Source organism: Rhinolophus sinicus, chromosome 2 (assembly GCF_057876585.1).
Source record: "Rhinolophus sinicus isolate RSI-liver-muscle chromosome 2, RSI-T2T, whole genome shotgun sequence".
NCBI classification, from domain to species: domain Eukaryota; kingdom Metazoa; phylum Chordata; class Mammalia; order Chiroptera; family Rhinolophidae; genus Rhinolophus; species Rhinolophus sinicus.
In genome coordinates this window covers 102097165-102109232 of record NC_142502.1, presented here as the reverse complement: position 1 = coordinate 102109232, position 12068 = coordinate 102097165, and the positions used below count along the sequence as shown (strand labels likewise).

Below are 12068 nucleotides of genomic sequence, written 5' to 3'. Positions count from 1 at the left end.
TTTGCCCCCAGAACCTGATACTCATGTAGTTTGGGCTCATGTAACCTGAGGCCCTGTAGCCAGTGCCAAGCGGCTGAGTTAACCAGTGGTCACTAACATTTGCTAAATAACAGTAAAACTAACACAGGAACATGTGTAAAATAGAGAAAATTCGTTGGTATGTTGTTTTTTAAAATTAATTTTACCTGGAGTATCATGACACACATGTACCCAGGCTCCCCCACACTGAGGAGCGCACAGCCAGAGTTCACGCATCATTCTGAGTTAATATTTACCTTTGCATCATGACCCTGATTGACAGGCGCAGTGCCAGGAAGGCCTCCATGGTCAGCGGCTTCTCTGCATCTGTGAAACAGCACATCTCCTCTCACACAGTCTTGAACGTGGTATTCATGACACAGAACTGCCTCCCAGTGGTCTCTGCTCTGTAGGAACCTCAGAAGAGGTCTTTCCTCTGACCCCTGCCCTGGGGGAGACCAGCTGTGTTCACTCTCTGTCTGTCAGGGCTTTGCCTTTCCTGGGGTTGCCAAGGGCCCCTCCCCCTCCCCCTCATAAAATTTGCAGTGGGGTCCTTCTCTCAGCTGCTGCCATCAAATACTTGCCTGAAAACACCAGATGAGGGGCTGGCCCGGTGGCTCAGGCGGTTAGAGCTCCATGCTCCTAATTCCGAAGGCTTCCGGTTCGATTCCCACATGGGCCAGTGGGCTCTCAACCACAAGGTTGCCAGTTCGATTCCTCTACTCCCGCAAGGGATGGTGGGCAGTGCCCCCTGCAACTATGATTAAACACAGCACCTTGAGCTGAGCTGAGCTGCAGCTGAGCTCCCGGATGGCTGGAGTTCGTCCTCTCAACAACAAGGTTGCCGGTTCGACTCCCGCAAGGGATGATGGGCTGTGCCCCCCGCAACTAGAAAACGGCAACTGGACCTGGAGCTGAGCTGCGCCCTCCACAACTAAGATTGAAAAGACAACAACTTGACTTGGAAAAAAGGCCTGTTCCCCAATAAAGTCCTGTTCCCCTTCCCCAATAAAATCTTTTTTAAAAAAAAACAAAAAAACACACCAGGTGAATAATACCCAGCAACGACATTTTTATAGCATTCGAACCACTTAAAAATCATGACACACAGGTAATTAAATGAATTTCTGACACTTCCATTTAATTTCTCAGGTCCACACAGTCAATGATTGTGGGTGTGTGAGAGGGTCTGGATTTCTGTTCTATTTCTTGAACTGTGTAGCTGTAACAGGGGTATCTTAATCTTGTGAAAATTCACTAATATGTTCACTAATGACATGTGTGTTTTGTACTTGATTTAGAAAAATAAATCTTTGATCATGTTTGGCACAAACTTGTTTTTATAAATAAATAAATAATAAATAAATTCAAATCATTATCCTATTTCTTTGTCAGAAAATTGAGTGCATCCAAATTATTGATGGGAAAACACATGTCTAACAGAATTCCAACTAAGTAATTCAGAAGGAATGATAGAAACATTGTCCTTTGTAGCCCTAATGAAATAATGACTATAGGCAATGACCATCAATGGATATGCTGACAATTAGATGAAAAATTGATGTGGGAACTTTATAGTGGTTGGATAGTAGGTGGTCACCACCCGACCCCTAATCAATGTTAACATCACTAATGTGAAGCCACCAGGCTTCATGCTCCTCCTGATAAACATAACGGGGTGGACACAGGGCCATCTAAGAAGTGATATTGTCACTTATGAAAATTTTAGGGATATAAACTTTGCTTTCTATTTCTTTTACCCCCACATATTGCCAAACACAGGGCAGTGAAACTGTTCCCTTAGAGCTTATGGAGTAATTAAAATTTTTACTGTTTTCTCCTTTTAAATGTCTCCCTCTCTGAACAGTGACTTCATTTTCATACCTTATCTTTGATGAGTCTTGTGTCAACTTGTCTGGGCTGCAGCACCCAGGTATTTGATCAAACACTGATCTAGGTGTTGCTGTGAAGGTTTCTGTACATGTGGCTGACACCTGAAATCATTTGGCTTTTTTAAAATTTACTTATTTTGTATGATTTTTATTGAAAAAATACAGCTGACAGACAACATTGTATCAGTCTCAGGTGCACAGCGTAGTTGTTCAGCATTTATACACCTAACGAAGTGACCACTATGAGAAGTCCAGCAAACACCTGACACCGTACCACGCTATCACAATATTGGTGAGTATATTCCCCATGCTGTACATTACATCCCCAGGACTTATTTGTTCTATAGCTGGAAACTTGAAACTTTTATTCTTCTTTACCTTCCCCCCTTTTTAATATCTTCAATTACAGTTGATATTCAAAATTATTTCATATTAATTTCATGCATGGTGAAATTATTTTATATTTTAAGCATGGTGGTTAGACATTTATATAATTTAAAAGGTGATCCCCCTGACGAGTCTTATACCTACCTGGCGCTGTACATAGTTACTACCATATTACTGACTATATTCCCTGTTTTACTTTACATCCCCATTATTGTTTTTTAACTACCAATCTGTAGTTCTTAATCTCTTCACATTTTTCACCCTATTCCTCAATCCCCCTCCCATCTATCACCCTGATAAATCTAGTATCCATTTGACATCATACATAGGTATTACATTATTAACTATATTCCTTATGCTATGCTTTACATCCCCATGACTACTTTGTAACAACCATTTTGTACTTCTTAATCCCTTTCCATTTTTGTTTTTTTTTTTAAGATTTTATTTGGGAAGGGGAACAGGACTTTATTGGGGAACAGTGTGTACTTCCAGGACTTTTTTCCAAGTCAAGTTGTTGTCCTTTCAATCCTAGTTGTGGAGGATGCCGTTCAGCTTCAAGCTGTCCTTTCAGTCTTACTTGTGGAGGGCGCAGCTCAGCCCCAGGTCCACTTGCCTTGCTAGTTGCAGGGGGCGTAGCCCACCATCCCTTGTGGGAGTCAAACCAGCAACCTTGTGGTTGAGAGGATGCTCTCTAACCAACTGAGCCATCCGGGAGCTCAGCAGCAGCTCAGCTCAAGGTGCCGTGTACAATCTTAGTTGCAGGGGGCAGAACCCAACATCCCTTGCGGGACTCGAGGAATTGAACTGGCAACCTTGTGGTTGAGAGCCCACTGGCCCATGTGGGAATTGAACCGGCAGCCTTTGGAGTTAGGAGCATGGAGCTCTAACCACCTGAGCCACCGGGCCGGCCCCCTCCATTTTTCTTTTTTCCCATCCTCTTCCGCCCTCCCCACACACACACTCTGGTTCACGCCTTTCTCAGTCTAGTTGTGTAGGACACAGCTCCCTGTCCCATGCTGGTGTTATGAGCCTCGTACTCCCTCTGGGCGAGGCAGTAGGTCATGGGTCGGCCGCTCACAGCAGCCCTTTGCATTCTTCACCAACCTCCTCAACAACCCTCCCATCTCACAATCATCAAAATGTTCTTTGTATCTACGATGTGTTTATGTTTTGTTTATTTTGTGTTTTAGATTCCACATATAAGTGAACTCACATTGTATCTGTCTTTCTGTGTCTGACATACTCCAGTTGGCACAATATTCTCCAGAGCCATTCATGCAACCAAGATGGCAAGAACCCATTCCCAGCCACGGCCAAGCCATATTCCTTTGTACTTATATATGACCTACTCATAATCCATTCATCCATTGATGGACACCTTGGCTGCCTCCACATCCTGGCCATTGTAAACAATGCTTCAAGGAACATATGGATGCACACATCCCCTTGTAGTAGTGTTTTGGGTTGTTTCAGATAAATAACCACAAGTGGGATGGCTGGGTTCTTCTTTGTCTCTTGTTTTAAAGTCTATTTTGTCTAGTATAAGTATTGCTTCCCCAGCTTTTTTATTTTTTCTTACATGAAATAACTTTTTCCATCCCTTTACTTTCAGTCTGTGTGTGTCTTTCAATCTGAAGTGAGTCTCTTGTAGGCAGCATATGTAAGGATTTTGTTTTTTCACCCATTCAGCCACCTTATTTTTTGATTGGAGCATTTAATCCATTTCCATTGAAAGCAATTGTTGATAGATTTGTAGTTATTGTCATTTGATTATTCATATTTGTGATTTGTGTGTGTGTGCATGTTAAAGAAGTCCCTCTAACATTCCTTGTAATACTGGTTTGTTGATGGTGAACTTTTAAAGCTTTTTCTTGTCTGGAAAGCTTTTTATCTGTCCTTCAATTTTAAATAATAGTTTTGCTGGGTAGAGTAGCCTTGGCTGTAGATCCATGCTTTTCATCACTTTGAATATTTCCTGCCAATCCCTTTTGGCCTGCACAGTTTCTGTTGAGAAATCAATACAAACTGCTATGGGAGCTCCCTTGTAAGTTACTACCAGTAGGTGCCTTTCTCTTGCTGCTTTAGGATTCTCTCTTTGTCTTTAACCTTTGCTGTTTTAATTATAATGTGTTCGGTGTGGGCCTGTTTGGGTTCATCTTGTTTGGACTCTGCACTTCCTGGGCTTGTGTGTCTATTTCTTTTGCCAGCTTAGGAAAGTTTTTAGTCATTATTTCTTCAAATAGGTTCTCAACCCCTTGTTCCCTCTCTTCTCCTTCTCGTCCCCTCTGACGAAAATGTTGGTGCTTGATGTTGTCCCAGGGTCTCTTACACTGTCCTCATTTTTTATTCTTTGTTCCTTTTGCTGTTCCAATGGGCATTTTCAGGTACCTTGTCTTTCAAATCACTGATCTGATCCTCTGCTTCATGTAGTCTGCGGGCACATTCATCATTTCAGTTATTGTATTCTCCATTTCTGACTGGTTCTTTGTTATGGTCGCCATGACTGTTTTAATGCTTGCTGTCTCTTTGTTCAGGTTCTACTGTGTTCACTGAAGATCCTTATAATCAGTGACTTGAACTGTGTCTCTGGTGAGTATAATGAAAAACATATGGAATAAAAGTAAAGGAAGTAATTAGTAAGTCAGAAAAGAAAATGCCTGGGTGATTCTGCAACCAAGGAACTGATTTCCAACTCTTAATTCCTCTCCTTAAGCTGAGTTTGGTTTATTTTCAGAACAGACACATCAGCAACATGAAGCCTTACACACTCCTGGTGAAAGTTTAAATTGGCAGAAGCATTTCAGAAATCAAGTGCACATCATCTTACCTACTGTGCTTAAAGCACACACCCTTGGAGCCCAGCATTCCCTCCTGACCGTCCTCTCCGGTTAATTCCTTGCCTGTGCCCAGGAGACAAGCACACTCATGTTACAGCAACTGGGACAACCACTTATGCATCAGCAGGGAAACAGAGAAAGTGTAATTCCTAAACTGACATATCTCAAACTGTGACTTGTGAACCATTCCTGGTTAACTTTTTAATATGGAAATAGAAGAAAAAATACCAAAGTTTACTGCAATGATCCTTAGAAAGATCTACCCACCTTCAAACAAAGCCACAGCCAATTGTGATGAGCCATGTCAGAGAGGGGGACCGGGGTGTGACAGGAAACAGAATTGGCTAGAAATGGGTCATGTGATCATTGCCATCTCTATAGATTTTCTGGGACACAGTGTTCAGTGTGACCTGCAAGGTGATTCTATCTGTGAAGGATTTGGTGTATTATATTTAACTTCACATACAACTGAATTAACTACTTTTACAGAATGGAAATGCACGTTGTTGATCAATGTAAGCTAAACTGGAAAATACTATAAAGGGGAAACGATGGGTAGAATAGAGAGTGTGAATGGAAGATACAACAGAGCTGCTTTGAGAAAACTTCAGGGGTGGCCGGATGGCTCAATTGGTTAGAGTGCGAGCTCTCCACCATGGGATGGCGGGCTGCACCCCCTGCAAGTAAGATAGAAAACAGGGACTGGACTTGGAACTGAGCTGTGCCCTCCACAACTAGATTGAAGGACAACGACATGGAGCTGATGGGCCCTGGAGAAACACTCTGTTCCCCAATATTTCCCAATAAAAATTAAAAAAACAAAACAAAAAAACTTCAGTCTCAAGCGTCACATATCAACAGTGATTTTTAGAATCACACTGGTGTCCAAAGCACTTCTACCAAATCTCATTCAAAAACTCAGTGAAAGATGTGACATTTATTCGAGGATGCCAACCGGACAGCTAGTTTGGGAACACTTTGTTCCTGGATTGGAGTTAACCATCGCTGCCCACTGTATCACAACAAAATTGTTCTCATGATACCAAGGTATATAGACTGAGGCATGAGATTCACATTTTTCTAAATTTTGAAAAGCGATTTCGTTAGGCAAATATTTTTGAAGATGATGTTCAGTAAGAAAATTGGCATTGTAGCCAATATTTCTGACATTCTTAATGAAACAAATTTGAAAATTCTAAAAAAAAGCAAAGATAGTCATTGTAAAGGCATTAATGTTATGGCGCTCAGGCTTTAAACTGTGTATAAGCTACTATATGTTCTCAACTTTGTTGCAGTTTATTGTAGGAAACATTGTTATTAAAGGCATCTACAATAAAGACTTACAAATACTGTTGTATCTCATTTTTCTGTCTCAAACTTTTAATCGTTACATTGTAAGAGTGAAATTTAAGGCATTGAAGAAAATGATCAGATAAAAGAAGGATTATGCTTTATAAAATCCTGAAACAATATTCAGGATTTTAATTGTAAATTTTATATGTATGTAAATTCTTTGACACGCCTTCTTCCCAGAGGTGGAGTAATTCCTTCTCTCTTGAGTGTGGGCTGGACATAAGGACTCACTTCTCATCAGGCTGATAAAATGGTGTGCGATTCTGAGTCTAGGACATAAAACTGCAGCTTCAGTATTGGTCTCTCTCTCTCTCTCTCTCTCTCTCTCTCTCTCTGTCTCTCTCTCTCATCACTTGCTATTAGGGAAGAAGCTACGTAAGTCACTAGCCACCTCATTGAAAAGTCCCCACGGCTAGGAACTGAGGCCTCCTGGGACCACCCAGGAAAGAAATGAGGCCCCTTCCAACAGCCCTATGACTGAGCCTTGTTTCATGCGAGTCCTCCAGCCCCAGTCAAACCTTCAGATGATGCAGCCCTGGCCGACAACTTGACTGCAACCGTGAGATAGGTCCTGAGTCAGAAGCGCTCAGGTAAATCTCTCCTGCATTTCTGACCCGGGGAAACTGGGAGAGGGTACACATTTGTTGTTTTGAGCGGCTCGCTTCTGGGCAATTTGTTATGCTGCCATACATGACTAACACAGTGTCGAAACAGAGAATGAATTATTGCACTTTTTTATTTGCTCTAAATTAATTATATTACACGTCACTTGCTTTGCATTTTATTACCACTCAACAATCTATTTACTTGAACTTCATTTCCAACTGTGACCCAAATAAACACAAAGGGGAGAGCAGGCCATCCTAGGCTGATTCTGTGATGGTCCCTAATAACCCTGGTTATTCACCTTCTCCCAGTTATGCAATCAAACATTAATATAGGTGCTGGGAAAGGATTCTACAGATGTAACTAAGGTCTCCAATCAGCTGACCTTCAGACACAGGGATTATGCATGGGGAATGTCCTAATCAGGTGAGGACTGATTGGGGTTTCCCCTAAGGAAACATTCCAAGTGAGAGGGATTCAGTGTGAGGCCTTTTCTCTACTGGCAGCTTTGAAAATGGAGGGTCACATGACAAAGACTGCTGGTGGACTAGGGGTTGGGGCAGCACCGCCCTCGCTCATACTTGTCAAGGAAACAGGGACCTTAGACCTACAACTGGAAAAAACTGAATCCTGCTAACAGCTGTCTGTAAGCTTGGAGGAAGATCCTGAGCTCAGGATGAGCACACAACTTTGTGACACCTTGAGCAGAGATCCCATCCACACCGGGCCTGGATTTCTGACTGAAGAACTGTGAGCAAATAAGTGGGTGTTCTTTTGAGCCACTAAGTTGTGGTAATTTGTTACGCAGAAACAGAAAACTAATACAAAGGCTCAACTGTGCAACAAATAAGCACACAGCATTTTTTCCACTGGAATGAATTTGTGAACTGATATGCCCACTAGTTTGTAATAAAATATTTCTTTTTGTATTTCTAAGTTACGATTTTACATGATATAAATTTTAATACAATCATTCATTCATTCAACAAATAATTTAATCCCCACTATCTATCATGAATGACTTCATATGCCTGGGATACAACCTTGACCTAAACAGCCCAAAGCCACTGTGCTCATGTGCCTTACATTCTAGAAGCTTCCCAGAGTGATTCTGAGCCATTGGAGTGTTTTTAGGGAAGAAATGACACAGCCTCACTGACGTTAGCAGGATCGCTGCTCCCTGTGGGGAGAACAGTCCTTGGCTGGCAGGTGAGGGGGTGGCACTAGTGCCACAATCAGGAGTGAGAAGGTGGTGGGGACTAATGGGGGAAGAGGGCCTGAGGGGTGAGAGAGAGAGAGAGAAGGGTTGGAGAAGCAGGGGGAGGGAAAGAGGCAGAGGTGAGGAGTTCTAAAGCAGTGGATCTCTGGGGTTGAAGTAAGTTGTTTATAGGTCTTTTGTAAATTACCTGGGACCTAGTGGTGTGTTCTGTGGAGTTGCCTGAACTCTAATGGCCTCCTTATGCTACTCAGTTTAAAAATAATAATGTGTCCCAATAAAATATGCACAGCGCTGAGATGTGAATTATTCATAAAAATAGGCAAGACAGGAGCCCTGGTGAAGGGCATTTTAACTGCTTTGAACACTTGCAGCTTTGAGGTTGTACATGCTCCTGGTTGAAATACACGGTAACAAACTGCTTCCATGTGCTTCTTTGTATTGAGGATGGGGGAGTCAACAGACAACCTCAGGGCTGTGGAAGGAAGATCATTTTACAATAGAAACATCCGGAGTCACTGGTGTACCGTCTGGGAAAGTGAGACTTAGGAGCTTTGAGAGTCTGGCTGCAGAGCTGTTTACACACATTTCTGCACCAAGGGGGACAAATCACGGTTTTACAGATTAGCTTCCTGGTGATCAGGGGCTTCCAAGGTTGTTCCCACTGTGGTTAATAAACAAGGGGACTGGTCTCTGTGAGAATCTCCAGCTGGTGTTTTCAGGCACAACTTCTCCAGGGTTAAAGAGAAAAGCCCTGTCCTTCCTCAATTCCAGGGCGAGCTCACTCTATGGCATCAAGTTCCCTGGGGGTGTCTTCTTCCAGGAGAGTCCAGGGGGAGAGATAAACGGTGGGAGGCAGGGCGTCCATTTCAGGGACAGGGATTCCAGGAAAAGAAGAGGAGGAAAAGGGGCTGAGTCCTGGTTCCTCAGACAGCCCCTGGGTCAGGACTCAGGGTGACAGCGTGACACAGAGCGCTCCGTGCAGAAGGAGGGGTCAGGGCAGAGTCTCAGGTCCCCTGACGGGGGAGTCTGGGGCGGGAAGCTCAGTGTTGGGGAGTCCCCACCTCCCCGCGGTTTTACTTCTCCTTCTCACAACCTGTGTCAGGTCCTCCTGTCTGGAAACTCGTGACGCGGCCCCAGTTCTCACTCCCATTGCGTGTCCGGTTCCCAGAGAAGCCAATCAGTGTCACCGCGTTTCTGGTTATAAAGTGTCCACGGACCCGCCGGACGCAGATTGTCCCCAGACCCCGAGGATGCGTGTCATGGGCCCCGGAACCCTCCTCCTGCTGCTCTCGGGGGCCCTGGGCCTGACGGGGATCCGGGAGGGTGAGTGCGGGGTCGGGAGGGAAGGGCCTCCGCGGGGGGGTAAAGCGAGGGGACCGCCCGGTGGGGACGCAGGACCCCGGGGAAGATGTGTCCCCACCGCGAGGCCCAGGCCCCAGACCCCCGGCCCCGCCCACTCGGGTCTCCCGCCGCCTCCCCTCCGTCCCCCCCTTTTCCGTCTCCCGGGCCCCCCCCCTCCCGGCCCTTCGCCCTCGGACCCGGGACCCGCGCCGGGAGGAGGGTCGCCTGGGTCTCAGCCCCTCCCCGTCCCCGTCCCCAGGCTCCCACTCCCTGAGGTATTTCGAAACCTCCTGGTCCCGGCCCGGCCGCGGGAAGCCCCGGTACATCGCCGTCGGCTACGTGGACGACACGCAGTTCGTGCGGTTCGACAGCGACGCGGCGAGTGCGAGAGAGGAGCCGCGGGCGGCGTGGATGGAGGGGCCGTGGGTGGAGCAGGTGGAGCCGGGGTACTGGGACCGGCAGACGCAGATCAGCAAGGCCAACGCACAGAGTTTCCGAGTGAGCCTTAACAACATCCGCGGCTACTACAACCAGAGCGAGGACGGTGAGCGACGCGGCCCGGGTCCCGGTCACGACCCCCACGGACGGGCCGGGGTCTCCCCGAGTCCCCGGGTCCGAGCTTCACCCCGAGGCGGCGGGACCCGCCCGGCCCGTCCACCCGGGAAGAGCCCGCGGGGCCTTTGATCCGGTTTTGTTTTCAGTTCACGCGCCATCACTGCGGGGCGGGCGGGGCGGGGTTAAAGGTCGGGGTTAAAGGTCGGAGCTGACCTAGGGGCGGGGTCAGGGTCTCACACCTACCAGTGGATGTACGGCTGCGACGTGGGGCCGGACGGGCGCTTCCTCCGCGGGTACAGTCAGTTCGCCTACGACGGCGCCGACTACATCGCCCTGAACGAGGACCTGCGCTCCTGGACCGCGGCGGACACGGCGGCTCAGATCACCCGGCGCGAGTGGGAGGCGGCCCATTACGCGGAGCAGCTGAGGGGCCACTTTGAGGGCAGGTGCAGGGAGTGGCTCGGCAAATACCTGGAGAAGGGGAAGGAGACGCTGCAGCGCGCAGGTGAGAGGGGCCGCGGGGGCTCCTACGAGGAGAGGAGGAAATGGGATCAACACCCGGACACCCCTCCCCGACCCCGGGAGATGGAGTCCGCCTGGGTTTTCAGATCCGGTACCAGAGAGCGACCCTAAGGGCCCCCCTTCTCTCAGGGACTGTTAGGGGTGCGGTCTCTCAGGGGGTGGGGGGACCATCTCAGAAATAACTGATCAGCGTTTCCCTGTGACTCTGGCAGCTGCTCTGGGAACCCGGGGGGACTTTCTCTCTCAGGACTTGTTCGCTGCCCCACACACAGTGTGACTGAGCTGTGTCCCCAGCTTTTCTGAGTCATGTGGCCTCCACCCAGCTCAGGACCAGGAATCCCTTTTTTCTCCATCGGAGACCTGTCACTGATGAGGCTGTCTCACCCTGATTCTAGAACTTTCTAAAGAATGGAGATTATCCCGGATGCCTATGTCCACTGCGGTGCCTGGGTTTTGTGCTCCCTTCCCCCACCCCAGTTGTCGTGACCATTCTCGTGATGGTCACATGACCACTGCTGGAGTGTCCCATGAGGGATGCAAAGGTCCTGAATTTTCTGACCCTTCCCCTCAGACCCTCCAAAGACACACGTGACCCACCACCACACCTCTGACCGTGATGTCACCCTGAGGTGCTGGGCACTGGGCTTCTACCCTGCGGAGATCACCCTGACCTGGCAGCGTGATGGGCAGGACCTGACCCAGGACACGGAGCTCGTGGAGACCAGGCCTGCGGGGGACGGGACCTTCCAGAAGTGGGCAGCTGTGGGGGTGCCTTCTGGAGAGGAGCAGAGATACACGTGCCATGTGCAGCACAAGGGGCTGCCTGAGCCCCTAACCCTGAGATGGGGTACGGAGGGGTCCGTGGGCACAGAGCCTCTTCTCAGGGAAAGCAGGGGCCTCTGGAGGACATCAGGTCGGGGCTGAGGCCTGGGGGTCAGGGCCCTCACCTTCCCTTCTCTTCCAGAGCCACCTCCTCAGGCCACCATCCCCGCTGGCATGGTGGTGGGCATCACTGCTGGGCTGGTCCTCCTTGGAGCTGCGGTCACTGGAGCTGTGCTGTGGAGGAGGAAGCGCTCAGGTAGAGAAGGGGCGGGGACTGAATTGCCTTGTGCCACTGCGGGGTTTCAAGCCCCAGGTGGATGTGTGTCCTGTCTCGTTAGTGGGAAGGACCATCCACACACGTGTGCTTTCCCTGTCCGGGGTCCTATTTGCTAACACTTTATTAATGCACGTGTGAAAATGAGGCACAGATTTATCACCTTGATGAACTGGTGATGGGGACCTGAATCTCAATAGTCACAGGTCAGAGCGGAGGGTCCCTGCTGAGGACAGACC

General features: G+C 47.8%; 2 protein-coding genes across 5 annotated transcripts in view; both read left to right on the top strand.

Moving 5' to 3' along the window:
* LOC109439660 (patr class I histocompatibility antigen, A-126 alpha chain-like) overlaps window positions 1-12068 on the top strand; it is a 478827-nt gene that overhangs the window by 66216 nt on the left and 400543 nt on the right. The window lies entirely within an intron of this gene.
* LOC148758857 (patr class I histocompatibility antigen, A-126 alpha chain-like) lies at window positions 9411-11963 on the top strand. Its single transcript, XM_088794724.1, has 5 exons — window positions 9411-9776; window positions 9916-10200; window positions 10441-10716; window positions 11305-11580; window positions 11698-11963. The coding sequence occupies exons 1-5, from the start codon at window positions 9566-9568 to the stop codon at window positions 11946-11948; spliced, it is 1299 nt and encodes a 432-aa protein (XP_088650850.1). The 5' UTR covers window positions 9411-9565; the 3' UTR covers window positions 11949-11963.